At 41.4% G+C, this 26,816-nt stretch overlaps 1 protein-coding gene across 12 annotated transcripts in view; it reads right to left on the bottom strand.

Annotated features, from left to right (window-relative positions):
• SENP6 (SUMO specific peptidase 6) overlaps positions 1-26,816 on the bottom strand; it is a 158,857-nt gene that overhangs the window by 39,245 nt on the left and 92,796 nt on the right. For 8 of the 12 annotated variants that reach the window (XM_073336489.1, XM_073336486.1, XM_073336492.1 and 5 more), the window contains 6 exons: positions 23,888-24,290; positions 22,353-22,591; positions 19,527-19,694; positions 19,061-19,094; positions 18,515-18,550; positions 8,548-8,733 (listed from right to left, as the gene is read on the bottom strand). In XM_073336489.1, coding sequence (XP_073192590.1) covers positions 8,548-8,733; positions 18,515-18,550; positions 19,061-19,094; positions 19,527-19,694; positions 22,353-22,591; positions 23,888-24,290 — 1,066 coding nt within the window. The remainder of the gene's footprint in view (positions 1-8,547; positions 8,734-18,514; positions 18,551-19,060; positions 19,095-19,526; positions 19,695-22,352; positions 22,592-23,887; positions 24,291-26,816) is intronic. The other 4 variants (XM_073336487.1, XM_073336497.1, XM_073336498.1 and 1 more) reach the window with 2 other exon arrangements.

Raw genomic sequence — 26,816 nt, 5'->3', positions numbered from 1 at the left:
TGAACCACTACAGCTTCTGACCAGACTGCAGCATTCTACACCCTGACTTTGCTCAGCAGCTGACATACAACATTTCCTAGCTCCTCAGGGTGAGAATAAGGGAGACAATTAGGACAGATGGTTCATATCCATCTTGCTAACCCTACCCCCAAAACACTGCAACATTAAGTGGTGTCACTGCCTGATTGCTCACCTCCTTGCCCTGAGATACTGATGGAGGAGACTGGCTGATGCAGGGGTGGGATCTGCTGCAAGACTAAGTTTAAACAGCTTCCACTGCTACTTGCTGGTACTATTCTGTGTTGCTTGCACGCTCCAGCATGTACCAATAGCCCTTGGGCTAGTGGAAGAGGTTCTCAGAAATAAGTATAGGTTTATACTTATGGGGGAGAGTTGGCTGGTAGCATACCAGACTAAACTCATAACTTTAAGAACTAAACTGAACTAATTATTAAATTAAAAAAATAACTTTAAATCTGATAAGCTATCAGCAGTTCTTTGTAAACCCACCACCAACAGGATTTGAGGTAGCCGAAAGGGAGAGATGTACCTTCTTTTAAAAATGGGATTTCAGTGCTTTTTAGGCATATGCATAAAGGCAAACAACTCTCAAATACCTAACTACTTTTAATGATTCTACGTCTGCCTGGCTTGGTATACAACTCCAATTGTGAAGACCTGTGCTTGCAATTTCATAAAGGAAATACTTATTTTCTCTGATCAGATCTTTTCTGCCATGAAAATAGAAATCTTCTGACAAGCTAATTCTCAGCTACTGGTTTCCAGTCTCCATTTCCACATTATACTGAACAAGGAAAGGGTTTAAAATATTGACTTGTTCAAAAACCAAAATAGATGCTTCCTGTTGCCACAAATTTTCAGTTTTTATGGAAATGGGACTGGAAAGGGGACTGTTAGTCACCAGTTGAGAGGAAACACTAAAAATCCATTTCACTGCTCAGTAGGCAAACAGAAACTGCACTTACCACAATACAAACAATAATGATGATAAAGCACTAGGCTGAAAACCAGCCTGTGACCTTGGTCTGAGGGAAAAAGCATTTAAAATTTATTTTAGAACAAATTTTTAATAACTGTTTTATTTATTTTATTTTTACTGAATATGCATACTTCCGTGGTAGTTGAAGGCAATTCTTGCGTAATCATAGAAACATAGGGCAGGAAGGGACCTTGAGAGGTCATCAACTCCAGCCACCTGTTTTGGAGTAGAACTGAGTACAGCTAGACCACCCCCCTGACATGTGTTTGTCCAACCTGTTATTAAAAACCTCTCATGAGGAGGATCCCACAACCTCCCGCGGTAGCCTATTCCAGAGCTTAACTACCTTTATGGTTAGAAAGCTTTTTCTAATATATAATCTAAATCTCCCTTGCTGTAGATTAAGCATGACTACCTCCTAGACATGGAGAACAATTGATCACCATCCTTTTTATAAACAGCCCTTCATATATTTGAATTTAAGATCCATTGTAACGCCCAAGTCCTTTTCAGTAGCACTACCACCTAGCCAGTCATTCCCCGTTTTGTAGTTGTGCACATGGTTTTTCCATCCTAAATGAAGTACTTTATATTTCATCTTGATTTCAGACCAATTCTCCAATTTGTCAAGATCGTTTTGAATTCTAATCCTGTCCTCCAAGCTGCTTGCAACATCCCAGCTTGGTGTCAACCACAAATTTTAAGCATGTTCTTCATGCCATTATCCAAATCATTAATGAAAATATTGAATAATACCCGACCCAAGACCGACCCCCCGCAGGATTCCACCAAATAGGACCTCTCAGTCCAACAGTGAATCATTGAGAACTACTCTTTGAGTACAGTCTTCCAACCAGTTGTGCACCCACCTAGTAACAATTTAACTAGACTACATTTCCCTAGTTTGCTTATCAGAATGTCATTTGTTCCCCTTTTTAAAGATACTATGTCTACCCTTCTCCAGTACTCTGGGACCTCACTTATCCTCCATGAGTTCTCAAAGGTAATTGCTAACAGTTCTGAGAATGCTTTAGCTAGTTCCTTAAACACCTTAGATCTGCTGACTTGAATACATCTAACTTGCCTAAATATTCTTTTAACCTCTCTATTTTGGCTTAACTTGCCTTCTCCCTTGTGGTTAATATTGTGTTGAATAGGTCACTATTAACCTTTTTAGTGAAGACTGAAGCAAAATAGGCACTGAACACCTCAGCCTTCTTGATGTCATCAGTCATTAGCTCTTCTTCCCCTGTAAGTAGACAACCTACGTGTTCCTTGATCTTTCCCTTGCTCTTAATGAATTTAAAGAACCTCTTCTTATTGCCTTTTATGTCCCTTGCTACGTGCCTTAGTCTTTCTGATTTTGTCCCTATAGGTTTTTACTATTCCTTTGTACGCATCCATCACAATTTGTCCATGTTTCCACATTTTGTAGGATTCCTTTTTGATTTTCAGGTCATTAAAACACTCCTGATGGAGCCACATTGACCTCTTACTATTCCTCCTATCTTTCCTTTGCATTGGAATAGACTACAATTTTGTCTTAAATATTGTTTCCTTGATAAACTGCCAACTCTCCTAAACAATTTTTCCCCTTAGATTTTCTTCCCATGGGAACTTACCTACCAGAACTCTCAGTTTGTTCAAGTCTGCTTTTTTTCTCTTTCTTTTTTTAATTCCATTGTCCTTATTCTGTTCTCATTCCTTCCTTTCCTTAGAATCATGAAATGAAAAGGTTACTCACCCTGTGCAGCAACTGTGGTTCTTTGAGAAGTATGTCCCTATAGGTGCCCGGCTTCAGTTTTAAATGCACCTCACACACCTTTAATCAGAGATTTTTGTTAGCAGTTTCTGTTCAGCCCACACATACACCAAGACTATATGGAGTCCCACAAAGGAAACTCTTGACACAGAGGTAAAGTAGGGTGGGGGACACATCTTGAAGAACCTCAATTACTGCACAGGGTGAGTAACCTTTTCTTCCTCCAGTAGTCTCTAGTGGTGCTCCACTTCATGTGACTCTAGAACAGTAACCTCACAGTGAGCAAGGAGCTTCAGAATCGGGTCCAGAACTGAAGACAGAACTGCATTGCCAACTGCTGCATCAGATCTAAAAGCATGGACCAAAGACACAGTGCTTGGAGAAGGTATATAAAAAACAAACAAACAAAACCAGCAAATGATTAAGATAAAACTCGGATGACACATTAGGTAGGAATTTAGGAGTGTGGACATAAGGACCAGTGAGCTTACCTTCAGTACCTGGAAAGATAATGGAGTAAATAATTAAGCAATCAATTTGCAAACACCTGGAAGATAATAAGGTGATGAGTAACAGTCAGCACGGATTTGTCAAGAACAAATCATGTCAAACCAACCTAATAGCTTTTTTTGATGGGGTAACAAGCCTTGGGGATAGGGGGAAAGCGGTAGATGTGATATCATGGCTTTAGTAAGACTTTTGATGTTGTCTCGCATGATCTTCTCATAAACAAACTAGGGAAATCCATCTAGGTTGCAGCTACTATAAGGTGGGTGCATAACTGGTTGGAAAACTGTTCCCAGAGAGCAATTATCAGCAGTTCACAGTCAATCAATCTGGAAAAACATTGAGTGGAGTCCCACAGGGACCAGTTCTGTTCAATATCTTCATCAACGATTTAGATAATGACAGAGAGAGTACAGTTATAAAGTTTGCAGATGATACCAAGCTGGGAGAGGTCGCAAATGCTTTGGAAGTTAGGATTAAAATTCAAAATGATCTAGACAAACTGGAGAAATGGTATGAACTAAATAGGATGAAATTAAATAAGAACAAATGCAAAGTATTCCATTTAGGAAGGAACAATCAGCTGCACACATACAAAATGGGAAATGATTGCCTAGGAAGGGAGTACTGCGGAAAGGGATCTGGCAAGTCATAGTGGATCACAAGCTAAATATGAGTCAACAGTGTAACACTGTGGTAAAAAAAGAAAACATCACTCTGGGATGCACTAGCAGAAGTATTGTAAGCAAGCTCTACTACAAGCTGATAAGGCCTCAACTGGAGTATTGTGTCCAGTTCTGGGTGCCACATTTCAAGGAAGATGTAGACAAATTGGAGAAGGTCCAGAGAAATGCAACAGAAGTGATTAAAGGTCTAGAAAACATGACCTGTGGGGGACGATTGAAAAAACTGGGTTTGTTTAGTCTGGAGAAGAGAAGACAGAGGGGCATGATAACCGTTTTCAAGTACAGAAAAGGTTGTTACAAGAAGGAGGCTTAAATTGCAGCAATGGCAGTTTAGGTTGGACATTAGGAAAAGCTTACTAACTGTCAGGGTGGTTAAGCACTAGAATAAATTGCCTAGGAAGGCTGTGGAATCTCCATCACTGGATATTTTTAAGAGCAGGTTAGAGACACACTTGTCAGGGATGGTCCAGATAATGCTTAGTCCTGCCATGAGTGCAGGGGACTGAAGTTGACCTCTCGAGGTTCCTTCTGGTCCAACAATTCTATGTAATCTTGTCCTTGAATACTGTGAAAGGACTGTCTACCATTAAAGCCGAACCGTCTCCAACTCTTTGGGCTGATGTAATGGCTACCAAGAAGGTGGTTTTCACTAACGGGTTAGGTAAGGAGAAGGTCACCAGAGGGAGGTGGTGTGAGGTGCGTAAGAACTAGATTGAGATCCCAAGCCGGAGTGGGGTCTTTCACTTGAAGGAAAAGGTTCCCCACACCTTGACAAACCTTAAGGTTGTTGGGTGAGCAAACACTGAACCCTTCCACTGGGAAACAAAAGGCTGTTAAGGTGGCCAAATGAACCTTGACCGAGCTGGCTGGTAATCCTATTTTCTTCAGTTTCAACAGGTACCAAGATAACCAAGAGTGCAGCAGATTCGGTTGCAAGTCAGAGTTTACACAATGGGCTAAATCTTTTCTGCTTTTGCAAGTATGTGTTTCAGGTATATTCCTTCCTACTGTTTAACACCATCTGTTGTACTTGGTAGAACAGGTAGCCTCTGGCCCCACACACCATCAAGTAATCATGCACTGAGGTGGAGAATTGCTCGGAATTCTGGTGGGGACGTGGGCGAGAGGGGGTTCAATCAGTATCTGGAACTCAAATAATTGGATAGGATGGGCTCTCTGGGCAGTCTGTGACCCACTACATTTTCTTTTGTTTGTAGGGGGTGTAAATTCCGCGAGATTGCTAAATGGTCCTGGAGTCTTTCAAACTGTGCAGGGACTCATCTGTAACCTCTGAAAACAACTTCAGACCATCAAAGGGAGGTCCTCTGCAGTGCTTTGGACCTCTCTGGGAAAGCTGGACAGTTGAAGCGAGGATACACGACAACTACCACCAAAGAGGGAACAGGCCACTGTGTCTGCCACATCTAGCAAGGCTTGAAGGGATATCCTGGCCAGTGATTGTGTCTTTGCAATGATGGTCTGATGTTGCTCTTTGCTCAGATAGAAGGTGCTCGATAAAAGCAGTAAATTTCATGTAGTTTGTGTAATTATATTTTGCCATGAACACCTGAAAATTTCAATTCAAAATTGCAGGATTGCAGATGTGAGGGCTTCCATCAAAAAAAAGGGCTTGACTTATTGTAGTGGTGTTTCCCCTATTCATTCACAACATCCACCACTGGAGAGTTTGGAGTGGGGAAAGGTAAGAATAAAAATTTGGAGTCATTGGTGGGGAAATATTTGTTATCTGTCGTTTGCATGTTGATAGTACTGTAGCTGGGGTCTGCCAAACAGTCCTCACCAGATCAAAAAGTGCTTCACTGACAGGTAATGCAATTCTGGTCAGTGGTCAATTCTGCAGAATGTCCAGCAACTTACATTGTGATTCCTTGACCTCTTCCAGTGATTTTCTTGACTTCTTCTGCAGTGATTTCTGTCACCCCTTTTATGACGTCCTGAAATCGCTGGACATCATCAGCCATTGACAGTGGTAAAGGCATAACTGCCTAATCTGGAGACAAAGTGGATATGGTAGTTTGAGGGATAGCCTCCTTATTTACCATGGCTTCCTGCTTCTCAAATGTCTCCTCCTGACGAATGAGCTGGGGTGGAAGTGAATGTATCCCTCTCTCATCTGAGTGGAAGATACTCAGGGCCTTGGAAAATTGTTGGTATTCCTCATAGGGCTCCCAGTATGGCCACTGCGTTTGTGTGTTGGTGGGGGGGGGGGGGGGGCATACAGGAGAAATGGCATCCAAGGCTGTTCTCACCATCTGTGATGTCTTCCTTGAAATTCCTCATTCCCTCCAAGAGTGGGTTTCTGTATGGACATTTAGGAGAGCCCTGCACCGAGATGAAAGAGACTGAAGGGATATCTCCATCATCATCCTCAACACTGTCCACTGGAGGAGCCCCTACCAAACAGGGTGGTGAATAGGGCGGTAGCACAGGTAGATGGAGCGGGTCTCAGGCAGTGTTCCCTCTAATTTTTTATGTCTATGTATGGAATGAATTTTGTTATGTGCACCAATATGGAGGTGATATGAGATATCACCTTCATATTGGTGCATATAAAATTCAGGTGGTGGGGGAGGGGCCGAGGGGTTCGGAGTGTGGGAGGGGGCTCAGGCTGGGGCAGAGGGTTGGGTGTGGGGATGCGGGAAGAGGGCTCTGGGGTGGGGCTGGGGCTCAGGGCTGGGACAGAGGGTTGGGTGTGTGGGCTGTGGTATGAGGCTGAGGTCGAGGGGCTTGGGGTGCAGGCTGCCCCAGGACTGTGATGGGGGGGAGAGAGGCCCCCCCCCGCCCCTCTCTCCGGCTGCTCCGGCAGGCATGGGCCAGGGGAGGGGCTCCTCTCCCTGGCAGCTCCAGCAGGCCTGGGCCGGGCCAAGGGAAGGGCTCCTCTCCCCTGGCAAGTTGGGGGCAGGTCTGCACTGGGGCCAGCGGGGAGCGGCACCTCTCCCCACCGCAGCCCTAAGCCCCTGCATGGAGCTTAATAGGCGGCTGCGCAGCCACGCAGTTTAGGGGAAACTTAGGTCACAGTAACAAGAAGCGCTTGATACCCATAAACAGTGGCTCTGAAGCAGGGTGGCTCTGAAGAAGGGAACTTTCCATCATTAGCATCCTTGATTTAATCTCCCAGTTCTTCCTTGCCCTGGATTTAAGCACCAGACGGAAGTTACATTTGAGAGATGTCCGACTTTCCACGGCAGCAAATGTACTTGGAGTGGCTAACCGGGACGGCCACTTCCCGGTTGTCAGTGTTTGAACCGTGGTAAGCTGGGCAAGCCTCCCCAGAGGAAAGGGAGAGGAACAAAACTCTTTCACCTACTAAACTAAGATAATCTAACTAGCAAACTAACTAGGCACTGGGGAGGGCAGGGAGAAGAGAGAGAGGGAGGTGGAGAACACCCTTTTAACAGAGATATGCTCAAGGCAGACACACTAAATGCTCTGCCTCAGGCCAAGGCTGGTGTGAAGGAACAGAGGGAGGTCCACTTTTGCAGCCCTAAATAGCCTCAGTTCGAGGCATGAAGCATGCACAGGCCGAACAGATGATGCTAACAAAAACCCCCAATCGACGGTGTGTAGGGCACATGTACACCTGAAGTGGAACACTTAGGACACCACTTGAAGAGCTGTCATTTCATGATGACTCATCAAAATTACCTTCCATCTTCAGATTTGCTATCAATTCCTCCCTGATGGTCAGAATCAAGTCTAAAATGGCTGTCCTCCTGGTTGCTATGTCCACTTTCTGAAACAAAAAATCGCCCGCAATACATTCCAAGAACTTATTGGAAATTTTGTGTTTTGCACAATTACTTTTCCAACAGTTGTCTGAGTAGTTAAAGTCCCCCATCACTACTAGATTCTGTGTTTTGGATATTTCTGTTATGTGGCTGAAGGCAATCTTCCTTCAGTCTAACAGCATAAGTAAAGCATAACTTGTGTGTTGCTTAAATTCAGTACAGACATACACACACACACACACACACACACACAAAATCTTAAAACACATCTATGTAAGAGTGATGGACTGCATACTAGATAGAAAAGTACAGTAGATTAATATGCTATGCTTTAAAGTCAGGAACTCTAAAATGAAATTCAGCTTAAATCTAATATAAAATAAAATAGCTCTTGACTTGCCAGTAAATATTTGATCACATCACAAGATTACCATAAGAACGTGGTATAATTTGTTACTGTTTCTATTCAAGCAGAGGTCCTGCTGTAGAAAGGGGGGGTAACAGTGAAATTACAAGATGATCTTGTCATGACAATTTAACACCCCAGATAAAAAAAAATTTACTCACCTGTGTTTCACCCGGATTACTGATAAAGAACTAATTTTACTAACCTGACAACATATTAACAATAATATGTACGTGGGGTGAGTGGGAGAAAAGAATGTTGATGGGCTGTTTTAAGTTGTCCAGTCAGAGATGCACAGGAAGGCGACAGTGTCTGACTAAACCATATATCACTCTAGCCAGTGATATTAGTCTCACTTTTTTAAAGCACTTACAAGATGACCCAAATATTAAAAACACAATTTAAGATACAGTAATAGACAAACTTGGTTTACTTACTCACTCCTTTACAGTCATACCAGACATTATCCTTCTCCCTACTCATCTTCAGTTGGGATCTCAGGCTAAGACAGGCAGCAGGTACTGTTTGCAGAAACACTACTGGTAACTTTCGGACACCACACCACTCACATTTGGTAAGTTCAGAAGTTTTTAAATTAATCTCTCGGGAATCACTTTCTGACTCTAGGGAAAAAACCAAAATTTCATTAAAGCCTATATGAAGATGCCCTTTGCAACTTTTCATTTTAGTTTTAATGAGAATTGACAATTCGTTTGCTGCAGCCAAAGGAATTTTTAATAAGTTTCAGATTCAAAAACAACATAGGTGGTGATTTCCGTTTCAAAATTAAAAGTCTCTATTGTCACTAGGCAGGAAAGCCATTAAGCTTAATGCAAAGACACATATAAATTTATTCTAATCCATTCTTTATTCCATGGAAGAAAAGATTCCCAGGGTAATTACAGTTGTCTCTGCCTGCAGTATTGCAAATTTTAAAATGAACCTATGAAATGTGCTTAGCATAGACCTCTGAAATGTGCTCTGCCCATGTCCTCTAAGGCAGTGGTTCTCAAACGGGGGTCCGCAGCCCCCTGGGGGCAGTGAATAAGTTCAGGGGGTCCACCAAGCAGAGATGGCATTAGACTTGCCAGAGCCTCCTTGCCGCCTCTGCACAGGCTCTGCACAGTGCTGCCCCATGGATGCTGGAGCTGAAGCATGAGCAACTGAGCATTGTGGGCACCCCACATTGTGTGGCTCCGGGCATCTGCCCTGCTTGCTACCTCCTAACACCGGCCCTGGATTTTATATACAGAAAACAATTGTTGCAGCTACCAGGTAATCACAGTTCATGTGTATACTATATACTATAACCCACGTGGGCTGCATGTTTTTATAGTGTGTTCAGGGGACCTCGGAAAGAAAAAGGTTGAGAACCCCTACTCTAAGGAAGGGGAGTTTTAAAATGAAGGAGGGAATAAAGGTACACGTGAACTGTGATCACCTGGTAGCTCCTAGAAAAGGGTGTGAGACCACACCAAAATGGTACAGTTCTTTAAAGGAGTGAACTTGAGCTATATTACATAGCTTTCCACTTTACAGCTATATTTTATTGGCCGAGCAAAGTGAAGTCCTAGACATAAATAGCTGACATTTCTCCATTTGGATGTAACACAGTAACTATTGAACAACACAATTCCAAAATTTCAGAGAATGTTCCTGGCCTTAATGGACAGAATCCTATTGATTTTGGTGAAAATGCAAGCCATATCTGGTTAACAGACCCAGCAGCTTCAACCAGGTCTAGAATTGTCTACATATCAAAGAATCTGTTGATGGCAACCATTACACCTTCCGTCATAACAATACCCTACATTCTCCCTATCTCAGTTCTGTCCATCCTCTCAAAAGATTTTAATATGTTGACCCCTGAATGACATGGGGGAAAAAGAGATGGTGAGGGGGAGGGGACCCTGCTACAAGAGGAGAAAGCAGTACTAATTCTTTGTTTAGACTGACACTATGCAATAACCATTAACAAATATCTGCTAATGGCTGGGGAGATGGTTCAGATTCCTATAATTGCTAACACGAAGCGACTTACTATACATATACCCTGCACACAAAAGTAATTTACATTAGAACATTCTTCTCTCCCCTGCCTGTATGTTAGCGTCAACCAGATTTGACACCTTGTTCTTTAGACTGTAAGATCTTTGCAATTGAGACTACAAATGTATAAATCAATCATAAATTGCCTACTATAATGGGACCCCGACCTGGTCTAGGTCACTAGGCACTACCACAATACACAATACTGAAGATTTCCTGGACAGATGTCAGGATATGCTTCTACGGACAAAACATTCTGAAGATTCAGAGCAGGCTGCGCAGCGGGGACAGGACGGTGAAGAAATTTGGCAGCATGTGACCTCCAGAAGAAGAAAGGGGAGCGTCCATATACCAGCAATGCCGATACAGGTAAGCAACTATTTTCATATTCTCTCCACAGGTACTAATGCGGAGAGTGGACTAGATGATACATCTGAGGGAAGGGAACAGAAGGAGACTCTGCTGACTGGAAGGCATGAGATGCACTGTCCATGAGATGCACTGTCCAAGAGAAGGAGATGGGTGGTGGTGGTCGGGGAATCTCTCCTCAGGGGAACTGAGTCATCTATCTGCCACCCTGATCTGGAAAACCGAGAAGTCTGCTGCTTGCCAGGAGCTAGGATTCAGGATGTGACGGAGAGACTGCCGAGACTCATCAAGCCCTTGGATCGCTAACCCTTCCTGCTTCTCTACGTGGGCACCAATGATACTGCCAAGAATGACCTTGAGCGGATCACTGCAGACTACGTGGCTCTGGGAAGAAGGATAAAGGAGTTTGAGGTGCAAGTGGTATTCTCATCCATCCTCACCGTGGAAGGAAAAAGCCTGGGTAGAGACTGTCCAATTGTGGAAGTCAACGAATGGCTACGCAGGAGGTGTCGGAGAGAAGGCTTTGGATTCTTTGACCATGGGATGGTGTTCCAAGAAAGATGAGTGCTGGGCAGAGACAGGCTCCACCTAACAAAGAGAGGGAAGAGCATCTTCGCAAGCAGGCTGGCTAACCTAGTGAGGAGGGCTTTAAACTAGGTTCACCGGGGGAAGGAGACCAAAGCCCTGAGGTAAGTGGGGACGTGCGATACCGGGAGGAAGCACCAGCAGGAGAGCGCGAGAGGGGAGGGCTCCTGCCTCATACTGAGAAAGAGGGACTATAAGCGAGTTATCTCATGTGCCTATACACAAATGCAAGAAGCCTGGGAAACAAGCAGGGAGAACTGAAAGTCCAGGCACAGCCAAGGAATTATGATGTGATTGGAATAACAGACTTGGTGGATAACTCACATGACTGGAGTAATGTCATGGATGGATATAAACTGTTCAGGAAGGACAGGCAGGGCAGAAAAGGTGGGGGAGTTGCACTGTATGTAAGAGAGCAGTATGACTGCTCAGAACTCCGGTATGAAACTGCAGAAAAACCTGAGAGAGTCTCTGGATTAAATTTAGAATAAGTGTGAGCAACAAGGGTAATGTCGGGGTGGGAGTCTACTACAGACCACCGAACCAGGGGGATGAGGTGGACGAGGCTTTCTTCTGGCAACTAACGGAAGTTACTAGATCGCAGGACCTGGTTCACATGGGAGACTTCAATCACCCTGATATCTGCTGGGAGAGCAATACAGCGGTGCACAGACAATACAGGAAGTTTTTGGAAAGTGTAGGGGACAATTTCCTGGTGCAACTGCTGGAGGAACCAAGTGGGGCAGAGCTCTTCTTGACCTGCTGCTCACAAACCGGGAAGAATTAATAGGGGAAGCAAAAGTGGATGGGAACCTGGGAGGCAGTGACCATGAGATGGTCGAGTTCAGGATCCTGACAAAGGGAAGAGAGGAGAGCAGCAGAAAACAGACCCTGGACTTCAGAAAAGCAGACTTTGACTCCCTCAGGGAACTTATGGGCAGGATCCCCTGGGAGATAACATGTGGGGGAAAGGAGTCCAGGAGAGCTGGCTGTATTTTAAAGGATCCTTATTGAGGTTACAGGGACAAACCATGCTGATGTGTAGAAAGAATAGTAAATATGGCAGGCGACCAGCTTGGCTTAACAGTGAAATCCTTGCTGATCTTAAACACAAAAAAGCAGCTTACAAGAAGTGGAAGATTGGACAAATGACCAGGGAAGAGTATAAAAATATTGCTCAGGCATGCAGGAGTGAAATCAGGAAGGCCACATCACACTTGGGGTTGCAGCTAGCAAGAGATGTTGTGGTTGCAGCTAGCAAGAGATGTTAAGAGTAACAAGAAGGGTTTCTTCAGGTATGTTAGCAACAAGAAGGAAGTCAAGGAAAGTGTGGGCCCTTTACTGAATGAGGGAGGCAACCTAGTGACAGAGGATGTGGAAAAAGCTAAATTTACTCAATGCTTTTGTTGCCTCTGTCTTCACAAACAAGGTCAGCTCCCAGACTGCTGCACTGGGCAGCACAGCATGGGGAGGAGGTGACCAGCCCTCTGTGGAGAAAAAAGTGGTTCGGGACTATTTAGAAAAGCTGGATGAGCACAACGCAATGGGGCCGGATGCGCTGCATCCAAGAGTGTGAAAGGAGTTGGCGGATGTGATTGCAGGGCCAGTGGGCATTATCTTTGAAAACTCATGGCGATCGGGGGAGGTTCCGGACTACTGGAAAAAGGCTAATGTAGTACCTATCTTTAAAAAAGGGAAGGAGGAGGATCCTGGGATCTACAGGCCAGTCAGCCTCACCTCAGTCCCTGGAAAAATCATGGAGCAGGTCCTCAAGGAATCAATTCTGAAGCAGTTAGAGGAGAGGAAAGTGATCAGGAACAGTCAACATGGATTCACCAAGGGCAACTCATGCCTGACTAATCTAATTGCCTTCTATGATGAGATAACTGGTTCTGTGGATGAAGGGAAAGCAGTGGACGTGTTATTCCTTGACTTTAGCAAAGCTTTTGACATGGTCTCCCACAGTATTCTTGCCAGCAAGTTAAAGAATTATGGGCTGGATGAATGGACTATAAGGTGGACAGAAAGCTGGCTAGATTGTTGGGCTCAACGGGTAGTGATCAATGGCTCCATGTGTAGTTGGCAGCCGGTATCAAGTGGAGTGCCCCAAGGGTCGGTCCTCGGGCCGGTTTTGTTCAATATCGTCATTAATGATTTGGAGGATGGTGTGGATTGTACCCTCAGCAAGTTTGCAGATGATACTAAACTGGGAGGAGAGGTAGATATGCTGGAGAGTAGGGATAGGATATATAGGTACCTAGACAAATTAGAGGATTGGGCCAAAAGAGATCTGATGAGATTCAACAAGGACAAGTGCAGAGTCTTGCACTTAGGATGGAAGAATCCCATGCACCGCTGCAGACTAGGGACCGAATGGCTAGGCAGCAGTTCTGCAGAAAAGGACCTAGGGGTGACAGTGGACGAGAAGCTGGATATGAGTCAACAGTATGCCCTTGTTGCCAAGAAGGCCAATGGCATTTTGGGACGTATAAATAGGGGCACTGCCAGCAGATCGAGGGAAGTGATCGTTCCCCTCTATTCGACATTGGTGAGGCCTCATCTGGAGTACTGTGTCCAGTTTTGGGCCCCACACTACAAGAAGGATGTGAAAAAATTGGGAAACGTCTAGCAGAGGGCAACAAAAATGATTAGGGGACTGGAACACATGACTTATGAGAAGAGGCTGAGGGAACTGGGGTTGTTTAGTCTGCAGAAGAGAAGAATGAGGGGGGATTTGATAGCTGCTTTCAACTACCTGAAAGGGGGTTCCAAAGAGGATGGATCTAGACTGTTCTCAGTGGTAGAAGGTGACAGAACACGGAGTAATGGTCTCAAGTTGCAGTGGGGGAAGGTTTAGGTTGGATATTAGGAAAAACTTTTTCACTAGGAGGGTGGTGAAACACTGGAATGCGTTACCTAGGGAGGTGGTGGAATCTCCTTCCTTTGAAGTTAAGGTCAGACTTGACAAAGCCCTGGCTGGGATGATTTAGTTGGGGATTGGTCTTGCTTTGAGCAGGGGATTGGACTAGATGACCTCCTGAGGTCCCTTCCAACCCTGATATTCTATGAAAAATAATAAAATTTCTTTAGTGACAATTTGGACCACATCAGTGACTACACACACACACACGTTCTCAGCAATAAAGTAGGAACTTAAATCTTACTTAGTGTTGGACGGATATATTTAAAGCAGATCATCATTTTAGCGTGAAAGCCATTTGACTACTGCCTGCAACACCACTCTGCAAAGACTACAAAAGCAAACTTATTCTATGACATTTGGCAAAGAGATAAGCTTGAAAATCTCTTTTTAGACACTTCCCCTTTTTCTACTCACAAAGATCCTCCTAAGCAAGTAGAGTGGGATTTTAAAAGATTCTGGTTCTCTCTTTTTCTGCTGGAACATAATCTCTCATTAGTTTCCTAGTTCATCTAAAAGATGGTGGATTCAGAAGCCACTAAGTGTACGTTTTTCAAAAGTGCTGACGTTACTTAGGAGCACAAGTCTCACTGACTTGTCCCCCCTCCCCCCCGAAAGGGACTTAGTCACTTAAGTATCAGGGTGTAACCATGTTAGTCTGTATCAACAAGGAGTCTGGTGGCACCTTAAAGACTAACAGATTTGAGCATAAGCTTTCATGGGTAAAACCCCCACTTCTTCAGATGCATGGAGTAAAAATTACAGATACAGACATAAATATACTGACACATGAAGGGAAGGGAGTTACCTCACAAGTGGAGAACCCAGGGTTGACAGGGCCAATTCGATCAGAGTGGATGTAGTCTACTCCCAATAATAGATGAGGAGGTGTCAATTCCAGGAGAGGCAAAGCTGCATTTGTAATGAGCCAGCCACTCCCAGTCCCTATTCAAGCCCAAATTAATAGTGTTAAATTTGCAAATGAATTTTAGTTCTGCTGTTGCTTTTTGAAGTCTGTTTCTGAAGTTTTTTTGTTAAAGTATAGCTACTTTCAAATCTGTTATAGAATGTGCAGGAAGATTGAAGTGTTCTCCTACTGGCTTTTGTATGTTACCATTCCTGGTGTCCGATTTGTGTCCATTTATTCTTTTACAAAAGAACTGTCCGGTTTGGCCAATGTACATGGCAGAGGGGCATTGCTGGCACATGATGGCATAAATAACATTAGTAGATGTGCAGGTGAACGAGCCCCTGATGGTGTGGCTGATGTGGTTGGGTCCTCTGATAGTGTCGCTAGAGTAGATATGGGGACAGAGTAGGCAACGAGATTTGCTACAGAGATTGGTTCCTGGGTTAGTGTTTCTGTGGTGTGGTGTATAGTTGCTGGTGCCACCGAACTCTCTGTTGTTTTAGTCACTTAAGTCAAGTTTAGGTTTTTAAAAGTGCGCATGTTCTGATGCAAATGTAGAAGTCTTCAAGACTTCCTCAACTCTGCTGTCCTTTCTATGCAAGGTGAGCACTATGGACACCCAGCAATGTTGTTCTCTCTCTTTAGGAATCTTTGAGTAAGGACCAGATGTAGAGATGGTCATTTCCTGGTTCAGGGGAAGGGTCAATAATATTTTGGGTCTGAATTTCAAGGCTGTTCAGGATGACATTATTCTGGTGAAAAACTGTGCAAGGCAACTTGTAGGAAAGGGTGTGCAAATTTCCTATTCTTCTTACCTAACATATTAGCAACAGGATTTAAGAATAGAAGTTGCTGGGAGAACATTCATATTTATTAAAAAAAATTTAGCACAAGGTTTAAGTCTCATGTGGGACAGGAGACTAGCTACTTGTCTCAATATATCTACTGCCTTTCAGTAACATGGCAACAATTTCATCAACATGCCATATCCCTAGTCTCTGAATGCTAACTCACAGTTGCTTGGAACAACTGGCACCAAAACCAAGATTAAATAAACTACAGGAATTCCGGCATGACTGGCACAGATTGCTGATAGATTGTGGAGTTTCTTCTTAGCTCAAGTAATCCATTTCCCTGAAAACACTACCTGTGCCTTGCTAGGGATCTCCATAGGTCACAGTTATGCCAGTGTGCAAAAGACTTCTTACTGCTGAATCCTGAACATTTTCCATACTGTGTGTCTGGGACTCATTGGTCAGATGTTATTTTGATCACGAGCAGAAGAAATTCCCTGGCTCTCCCCAAGACTGGGGCTCTGTACTTGGACATTTGTATCATATGGCCGACTGTTTTAAATTTGGTAAGTTTTCCTGAGGCTTTTTACCTTTTTTAGTAGTGAAAGGACTTATGTAGTGGAAGCTTGCCTGCTTGCCTTCTGGCTTGATCATCTTTTTCCCGGACAGCAGGTCCTTGTCTCCTCAGATAACCGGATCTCTTTTGCTGTATCACTGTCTTGGAAGGCCCATCTGAACAAGGCCTTGGCTCTTTGAAGCAGCTCAGGACTGCTGGAACTAGTCAGGCTTTGGAGGATGGATCTGTCCATTGTTTTAGCCACAAAGCTCTACTATTTGCCACAGGGAAGGTAACCATGACTCCAGAAGTTGATAGAACTGTATCATATATATGACACTTGCCCAATGCTGAGTCCTCACTTTGGATCTCTAGTGACCTGCTAATGATTTGCCCCCCTCTCACGATCACCTGTGTGGTGCATGCCTTATCAACTGAAGCTTACAACAGAAGATTTGACACCTCATATGATCATTTAAGGGATGTCTCCCTTTTTCCATCAATGAAATTTACAAAAAGCGCTTCTCCTTCCATAGGAATTGTCATTCTCTTTGCTACCTCCAATATGATGCCCAGGTGCTCAGTAGGTGTCTTTGCATCTGAAGATCTGAAATAACAGAGCCTTTAATGTTACACTAGGGGGCTGGTTTCTTGTATGGGATATTTCATTTATTGTTAATTATTACTATCACATAGAGGGGAAGGGCAGCACCGTGGGGCCCTAAAGACAAGAACAGTATAAGGTCTAAACACTTCCTGGAATTCCAGAATACCTGCCATCCTTGACAAGTATGGATATGTTTATGTGGAGTTTGACACACTGGACACTGGGCGTCTGGACTGACATACTAAACTTTCATCTCCTCCTCTCTGTTCTTCCACTGACCAATGTCACCCACGTAAACCTGGCAATAAGATGGCCACTTCTTTCTCTAACAATAGATGAAGACCTGCTAGTGCTATACGGGAACAGGAGCAAGGCTAGTAAGACCCAGGTATTTTTGGAAAGTGGAGAGAAGACATTTGAGACAGTCTTCCATGGAGATACATACAAATACATAGTTAAAGCAAGTACAGAGGGAATGTTCAAAACCACAGCTTTTCCCTATGGAAGCCCAGTCAGTACTATGACTTTCATGCGCAGAACAAAATCTCAAAGATCCAAGGAAAAGAAAAAAGGTTTAATTAAATATTTACTCAGCAGGATAAACTCTAGTTGGCTATATCCCTAAATCTAAATTATGACTACAAGGTTGAAAAAGACAGATGAACTGTAGATACAAGCTAGACTGTAATAAAACCTGTAATAATCTACTGAAAATAAAATTCACAAGAATTTTTATCTTGAAATATATGAAGCTGTTCGAAAACTAAATGTGGTTTCAGATAATGAAGTAATAATTAGAGCTGGCTGGGAATTTTTTTTTTGTCCACCCTGAAAAAAAATCAATTAATTTTTTTATGTTCTAATTGAAAAACTGGCTGCTGAAAACAAAATTTTTAAAGTTTTCAGGGTTGTTTTTTTTTAAATAAATGAAAATAAATTTTGGGATGTCAAAAATTTACATTTCCCATGGAAATCTGTTCTGTCAAAATAGTCATTAAAAAATAGCAGGTGGAAGTTTTTCGACCATGTCTAATACGATTTCTGGTGAAAAGGAATATCCAGATTTCATTTCATATATAAAGGTGGTGATTCCTGAACTACTGAATGACATTTGTAAAGGATAATCTCTTAATATACAAAGTCTTAACATCCAGCAAAGCACACGCTTAACTTTAGCAAAGTACATGCTTAACTTGAGTAGTCCCACTGACCCATGCTTAAGTTCTTTGTAGTATAGGGCCTTACTGCATATATCGTGGAAATACTGAACCATTATAATTTGTCAACATTTACATGAAGGCCTTACACAAGAATGACTATTCCATAAGGAGGGAAACCTTATTTTCCCCAGAACTTAGCTTTGCAACATAGTCAAAAAGAGTAAAAAGATTAGGAGGGGAAAACAGAGCTTATTCATAAAGGGAATATCTGCAGCCTTATGATTCCCCAAATTAAGTCACTATAAAAAAAAAAGTCCTACCTCCTCTGGGACATGAAATATGCAAACTGCTCGCAAGACAAAAGAAAAGGAAAAATATTCTAAAGAGGGAGGAGGAGGATGAATTGGGTGCAGATACGGAGGATAACCAGTAACCAAAACAATAATTTACTCACTTGCTGAGCTTGCTATTTTCATCTTGTTGAACTGAGCTGATGATAAAGTGTTAAAAGGTATAGGTATAAAAGTGTTACTAGTATCATCCTTGTCAGGTGTGACTGCAACCCCTCTCAGAGGAAGATGCACACCAACAGTCATTATTACAACTAGGAAAATCTATGATCATGTAATTGTGACTATACTACAACAATCTAATGAATTTTAAATTTTCCTCCAGGGTAAGAATACATTATATTGAAATAAGTCAATCCCTGCTAATGGTGGATAGATTATTTATATGACCAAAGTTCTTTACTTCTCCAGACATTACCAATCAATATCAAGGACAGTTATATACATATCTCAGATTTTTATATTAGTTGCTGTCTGTGGGGAAAAGGGATCTAGTATAACTTACTGTTACAAATATTTATATACACACACAAGAAAACTTTACTACATTTAAAGAAAATAATCAAAAATTAAGCTTTGAACCATTTCTAAACAAAAACCCAACTTCTTTATGAAGAATTTCTGCAAGGGGAAAGAAAGTAAGTACTGACCTTCAAGACGTATCTTGATAAAATCAAGGCAAAACTGTGAAAGATACAACTATATTAGTATTATATATTGCTGGAATTCCATAACCCATGCTTCCGCCAAAATAAGCCCCCCAAAAGCCTTCATAGTAAGTTAGTTAGTCATATTAGTTAAAACCCCAACTTTTAAAAACCAAGTTTTAAGAAAGCTGACTTCAAGACTGAATGCAGTATATATTTAAACCAAATTTAAAGAAATTAGCATCTTCCATATATGTCAATGTCCCTGTTTGTCAGCCTGATTGTTGAACATATACAGGATTTCTCTCTGTATTTACTTTGGCTTTCATTTAAAAGGTTTAAAATACCCTGAAAAAACATACACGTGACTTTTGCCTTCTAACCAAAGAGATTATTATTGCTACTTACTAATATTCCAAAATGACAACCTAATTTGAAAAGGGGACTGATAAAGCAGAAGTGTACTTACAATCACAGGTTCCACAACCATTCTTCGAAGGGTTCCTATTCGTATACTTCGACAGTGTAGAATGACGCTTTCCCAGGAGTTTTGGTAATTTATAGGTACAGCATCAGTTACTTCTTGAGAAGTAACTTTACGACGTTTTACTGGTGTGTTAGATACAATGTTGCCAAACTGCAAAGTAATTTTCAAGTATCAGAATTTCTCATTACTATTTGCTGTTAATGCAGAAACCCATTAAATTGTAACAACTTAATTTTCACCCATTTTTGCATAGATAAATAGGACTACATAATATTGATACCAACTGTATAAAGGCTGTTATTCCCCCAAGAATTTCCGGTGACATCAAAATCAGGAAAACAAAGTTTAAGTATTTTGTTAATGCAACCAGATTACAGATGCAACTATTAGTGCTGTTTGTGTACATTTTGCCACAATTATGAATTGTTTTAGTGCTTTTGGAGTTGCCAAAAAACAACATAATTACACTAATGCATTGAAGTGTGGTGCTGCTTGACATGCTCAAGACGGCTTCTCTCCTTCCTCAAAATGTTCTTTTTGGTTTTATTAGTACATTCTTTGGGGGACTGAAAGTGCAGAACTATTATTCTTGAAGTACAGCACATGAGAATGTTACCAGGATCACAACATTCCAGAAGAGAGATCATGCATAACCATGGACACCCTCAGGGGACCTCTGTCAGAGGGCTGTTAGATTTTTAGGGCAGATTCCAGAATGAAGAACCTGAGCACTGATAGAAGGCATTTGGAGATTGGCTTCAACTCAAAGAATATAGTGAACCTGAAGTGATGCATTAGCTCAAGAGACGTGTCTGCTTTGATTTTCAAGAAGAACAATTCTAGAATATTGTTTTTAGAAGGAAAGCTGATCATTAATTGTCAGACAAGGTTTTCAATCTTAATGATACACATTTTTACTTTGTTCTATTCTGTTGAACAGTTTTCTGTGTTCATCTCATGTTTAGTGTTGATATTCTCTTTTCATGAAAAACTTGTGCTAAGGCTTGATTTTAGTTATAACCAATGACTATATTGCTGTAAAAAGGTACTAAGAGCTTGAAAAATAACTACCTAAGCTAAGTTACTAATCAATCTCTCAATATCCTGGGATCAACTCTGCTATGTCAACACCACAAGCATTGTAACAGACACAGTTAATGGTAGTTTCCTTCTGTCATGGCTAAAGCTGTAGGTATGTTCTATGCTGATGATATTTCAGCCCACATCTCATTTTGCCTACAATTTTCTGTCTTTATTTCACTCACTCTAAAGAGTTCAGTAAAACTCAGATGTTAACAGTTCGTTCTTTAAAGTTAGTGAAAAGGAATATGAGGCGGTACAGCATAAAACAGTGGGGAGGTTTTCAAAAGGCTCAAATAGCTCTTAGTGCCTAACTTCCAATGAGTTTCAATGAAGTGTTTTCAATTATTTCCTTACGTAATTTCAGAAGAGTATTAGAAGAACTGAAACGGAAAAATTGTATTCCTGGCCCTAACTTCAGGCCCTGCCATCTTAAAAGTTAATCAAACTGAGCATATTATGTAGCCTAGTAAATTTCAGCAAAGGAGTGCTGACTTCTTGAACATGAATGTAATATGCTGAAATCTATACCACTAGTTGAGTGTTCTAAACAACAGGGCTTCGGAGCTGTGCTCCTGCTCCGCTCCAGCTCCAGGCAAAAACCTGCAGCTCCACTGCTCTGGAGCTGCTCCATGCTCCAGCTCCGGGCTCCGCTAAACAACAAATACTTTCAGCACATCAAACTTGGATCCAACATCCTGTATAGTATCAAGTACACTTGGAGTATGCCAAGACTGTAACTAAACACCCATGCCTGCCCTGTGTCAGATGATTTGGGCTCATGGGGTTGGGCTATGGGGCTATAAAACCGCAGTGGAGACTTTCGGGGGGACACCACAAAGGGGGAGGGTTCCCATAGCCTGGGCTCCAGCCCAAGCCCAAATGTCTACACCACAATTTTACAGCCCTGCAGCCCCAGGCAGCTGACATGGGCCAGCTGCGGGTGTTTAATTGCAGTATAGTCATACAGCTGCTGGACCTAATTCACAATAATTCAAATGTACAAATGACCCAAAAGAACTTTAAGCAGCACCATCATCAATTGAATACCAACTGTTATAGGGAATTTATTTATTATTTTTTAAAAGGATCACTGTCAAGGTTGTTAAGTCTTTAAATTAACATACCGTGAAAGCTGTCCCCTTTGACAGCACTAAAGGAGTCTGCTCATGGTGCATTTTTTGTCTTTGTTTATCCAATTCTTGCAGTGGTGCTCAACTAAAAAACAAAAATCCCCACCATGAAATCCTTAAAATAAGTGCTATTAGTTGGGACAGTTGTCAAAGTATTTAATTTTAAGGACCATCATCCTTGCCCAGTGTCCCTTTATGTTTAAAAAATTTAATGCTAAAAATTATCCTTCCATTAATGCATACAAATATCATACACCACTTCACATCCCACAATGGAAGACCAGGCCCCTAATTATATAGAAAGATAATCTGTTCAGCATTAAATACAAAGAACAGCCTATGTTGAGAATGTATGATTTTTTTAAACGCATCCCTAAATGCATAACAATCTACAAATATTGAACAAGTTTCCTTAGGCTTCCAATGTTGTATGAATGAGGAGAATACTTGACCAACTGTCCAAGGTGAAAAATAATCAAATAAAGCCCACTTCTGGTCAGATACACCTTTACATTTCTCATTCGCTATCTGAAATTTTATACACAGAGGTTTATTTAAAAAAAAAAAAATTTTTTTTTTTTTTTTAACTGAGTACCTGATCTTTCATTCTTGCTTTTCTTGGTAATGTGATGGCAATTTCTGTGTCTGTTGCAACGCTACTTAGTCTCTGTTCTATTCCAGAAGTATTTTCCTTTAATGCTGCTTCCACCTTTCCTGTGGAAGGCGCTGGGGACGAACAGGCTGAATCTGCAGGTCGAGGTGATGTGCTTTCCATTCTGTTAGTGCTGCCACTGTTGTCGTCGTCATCCTCCTCGTCATCACTGGACAAAATAACTAGGAAGCAAATATTAAATACAAAATACAATGCTTGATGCATGTAATAATTTTTTTAAATGACTATTTAGTGGCTTTTCTCTTTTTGGATAGCTAAAACACAGAATATCAAATGTAATCTGCATCAATTTCTTCAACATATATTCTTTATTAATATTTACTTTGCCACCATCAGTGGACGTGGAAATACCAACTTCATGGTTCAGACAAATAAACCTGTTCAGTAAGGAATTAGCAGTGATCAATACGAGTTAAGCCCAATTTAATTCTCTTTTGACAGAAGGGTTCATTCTTAAAAGGCAATGGAGCCCTGGCAAATATTTAAAAAAAAATTCAGAGCACAGCTCAAGGTACTTAAATTTGAGAGGCAGCATGATACACTAGACTAAACATGGGACTGAAACCAGAAACTCTGGAAATTCTAATTCTGGCACTGCTGTGTGGCTGTAAGCAAGCTGCTTAACCTCTCTCTCTGTGCTATTATCGCCTATGGACCTGTAGGCTATTCAGCAAGTCCCTACTTCTACTTTTTCCTTGGTATAAATGGAGGTGGTGAGGGGGTGACATGGCAAGTGCAAGAGCAAGGGAAGAGTTGTGAAGGGTTTTGAAGGTGAGCGTAAGTTTGAATCATACGTGGAAGCATTCAATGGGATTAATTCAAAGGTTGGGGGGGGTGGACATGGTTAGAGCAATGGATAAGGAACATTGTCTTCATAGGTACATTTTACACTGGACTACAGTGTAGTGATGTAATCATTGAGGAGGACAAAGTAAATATTAAGAGGCTGCTGCAGTCCAGACATGAGCTGAGTATTTGGACGAGAGAACTTCAACCATGTAGATTAAAAGAAAAAGGTTTCATTTTAGAAGTGTTATGCAGAAAGAAACAGCAAAATGTGACATGACTTGGATGTGAGGGGCAAAGGAGAGGGAGAAGCCAAAAAATCACCTTCCCTTTTTCAAGGTTGAGTAATGCATCCTCAGCAGGAATAGTCTTTAGAAATTAAGAATCAATCAGCAGCAGCATGTATTGTATTTTTAAATATATTAAGAAATTACTAATACTTTGTTTTACCAATCCAGATTTTCCTCATTCAGCATATTTTATTGTACTCATAAAGGGAGTACCTCTAAAACACAGAAGAATGCAAAGTTAAAAACAAAAAAAGAAGACCAGCAAAAGATTCCAAATGGTTGGCAGGAGACAAATGGAACCAAATATTTTTCATTCTTATAGGATATTCTTGGGTATTTGGCAAGTTCAAGTCATATCTAGCTATATAAAACCATACTTACTTGGATCATTTAGTTCAGATGGTCTTGTACTCCTCTGTCTTAAGTTTCCTGAACTTTTAGGAATTTTTGTCCCAGTTAAGAGACCAACTTTTCCATTCGGTCGCGACATAGAATGTCCTACAATATCATGACTCAGTATGATATCAACTGGACCCTTCCCACCAGCAGAGCCATAGAACTTCTGTGTGTTCAATCCTGTACCTGGAGATTTTTGCCCTGTTGAATTCTGATGTATTGAAGATCGCAATAAAGGTCTCAGAGATTCGCTTAAGGTCACAGTTTGTTTGGAGCATCTTTGCAAATCCTTACAGAAAACATTTCCATAACTTTGGCATTTGGTCTGATTTTCATTTGTCTTCTCACAGCCTGGGCAAAATGTGGAATAATCAGCTGGCTCCAAATCCTTGAATATAAAAAAAAAAAAAAAAAAAGGCAGTAAGTACAACACATGTGGTTTCAGCATTTATAGAAAAAGGTACAACAGAGACCCAGATTTTATTCTTGCTATTGAAATGTATATTTAAAAGAAACAATCACTCAGACCTATGTTATGTTATGTTAGCAATACCACAAAGAATGCAAGCCTAAAGCAAGCATTAAAGGGTAGTTTGACATTTTTGTTTTGCTTTTTAAGTGGGAGTCAAATGTCTACACTGCAACTAGACACCCATGGCTGTCCCATTCCAGCCAAATTGGGCTCGCAGGGCTCTGGCTGTAAGCCATTTTCATTGCAGTTTAGACTTCCAGGCTTGGGCTGGAGCCCGAGGTCTGAGACTCTCCCTCCTCGCAGCCCAGAATTCTACACAGCAATGAGACATGAAATCATAGCTTTCAACAATAATTGTCTTTCAGATGTCCCAAAGTAGAAGGTGTCAGTTTCTCTTTTATGTGATGTCTCAGCATGTGCTATGCTGATGATACACCCACCACTGAACCTTGCTAGAATTAGGCTCTCTTTGAAAGCAACAGGCTATTTAAGTAGATGGTACTTTTGCCTTATTTTTATTGTGCATTTGTTTTATATCCTGAATAGCACAAAGTAAATTAAAACTTAGCACAAATCCACACAATATACTAAATCTTAACATTTATGTATCTTTGACTCATGTGCCCTCTACTCATTAATATAATCTCCTCCAACAGTTATTCTAGTATTTCAAGCCCCTGAGATGTTTTAGGGGCTTACGTGTGGGGGAGGAGGAGGAGGAAATAATTCCTTCTGCCTAAAACACACCACTTGCTTATTTTAGGATAGACAATATTCAGTCCCGATTTAACGTCTTTTCTATTAATAAAAAGCATCAAGACATTTATGTCAGATATTTCATGGCATTGCAGCAGGCTCAAAATGAACTCCAGCTCCATTTGAAAAGGGAAATCCCTAGCTTTCCAAAGAGATTCCACACTTCTTCCAACCCAGAAAAGAGCTGACAAACTAACTTTTCTATATATAAAAGCATAACAATATTATTTTAAAACATTTGAGGATTTTATTATTACTCCCTCTGAACCTGCACAGTAGGATTCATGCAAACTAAGGCACCTGACTCAAAAGACAGATTCCCCCGCCACACACTTTTTTTTTTTTTTTCCATTCTTTAAACGTCTCTGGCATATACAGTACACACAATGGTATCATGTGGCATAGCACTCTAGCTACACTCACATAGAATGAGCTGCAAAGTCTGGGTCAGGATTTCACCCAATGGGAGTTTTGCCATTGTCCTCACTGAGGTCAGGACTTTACCTTCTCTCTTTTTATGCTCAGCCATGTAGCTATTTGACATTTTAAATTTGTCGCAAGAACAGAATTGTCTCCAATAATAAATTATTCACCATATTTAGCAGTTAATATGGAGTCTTGTAATTGAAACAGAAATAGAAAACAAGAGTAATACCTTTGTTTAAACGGCTCACTAGCTTTCAGAGTATATACAATATTCAACATAACTACATTACACACATTATGTACTGAATATACTGAAATGCACATACATTATGTATATCCTCCAGTGCATTCATTTGACTAGAAGACAGAAAAATGCCAAAAGGTCCAAGGATGAAAAAATTATATATGTTTGTGACATATGATAGAAAATCAATTTACTGCAAGTAGAAGTTTTAGGTCTTTAGCATGAAATTGTGCTATTTTCTCATTTCGTGTGCAAGGAGGCTCTTCTAAATTTATTTTACATTCTAGTTTTTCTCCAATCATTGGATATTTTTGTACTGAAAACAGCTCCAACTTCCCCTGACCGGAACAAAACCCAACATGGCAGTTTTACTTCTCTATGCACAATACTTATTACCAATATATCAGCAGGAATGGATAGTTGAGTGCTTGTACCTCTTATGCCAAGTTACCACAAATGATGCTCTTACAGAACCATTTGGTATATATTATGAGTGAGTTTGTAGCTTGAAAGAATAAATATTTGAAAAATGTCAACAAGTAAAGCAAATTAAAAGTTCTCTTAAGCCTTTTAGATTTAACAGGTCACATTAAAAACAACAAGACTTTACAAATAAATTTAACCTAAGTAGGTAAGAGAAAGTAAAAGGGAATATTAACTCTCCCATCCAAAAGGAAAGTTTAACAAAAAGTCAGAATTTTTTTTTCCCCCAACGGCAACAAAAAGCGGTTACCTATCTTTCGTAATTGTTGCTCTTTGAGAGGTGTTGCTCATGTCCATTCCATGCTAGGTGGGTGCACGCCCACATGCATGGCCGCTGGAGACTTTTGCCTTAGTGTTGCCTACAGGGATGGCTGTGGCGCCCTCTGGAGAGCCGTGCTCATGGCGCAGTATAACAGGCGCTGTCAGCCCTATGCCCTCTCAGTTCTTTCTTGCTGACAACTCCGACAGAGGTGCAGAAGGGCAAGTATTGGAATGGACATGAACAACCCATCTCTAAGAACAGTTATGAAAGA

Source organism: Lepidochelys kempii, chromosome 3 (genome assembly GCF_965140265.1).
Source record: "Lepidochelys kempii isolate rLepKem1 chromosome 3, rLepKem1.hap2, whole genome shotgun sequence".
Taxonomy (NCBI): Eukaryota; Metazoa; Chordata; order Testudines; family Cheloniidae; genus Lepidochelys; species Lepidochelys kempii.
This window is presented reverse-complemented; position numbering and strand designations above follow the sequence as displayed.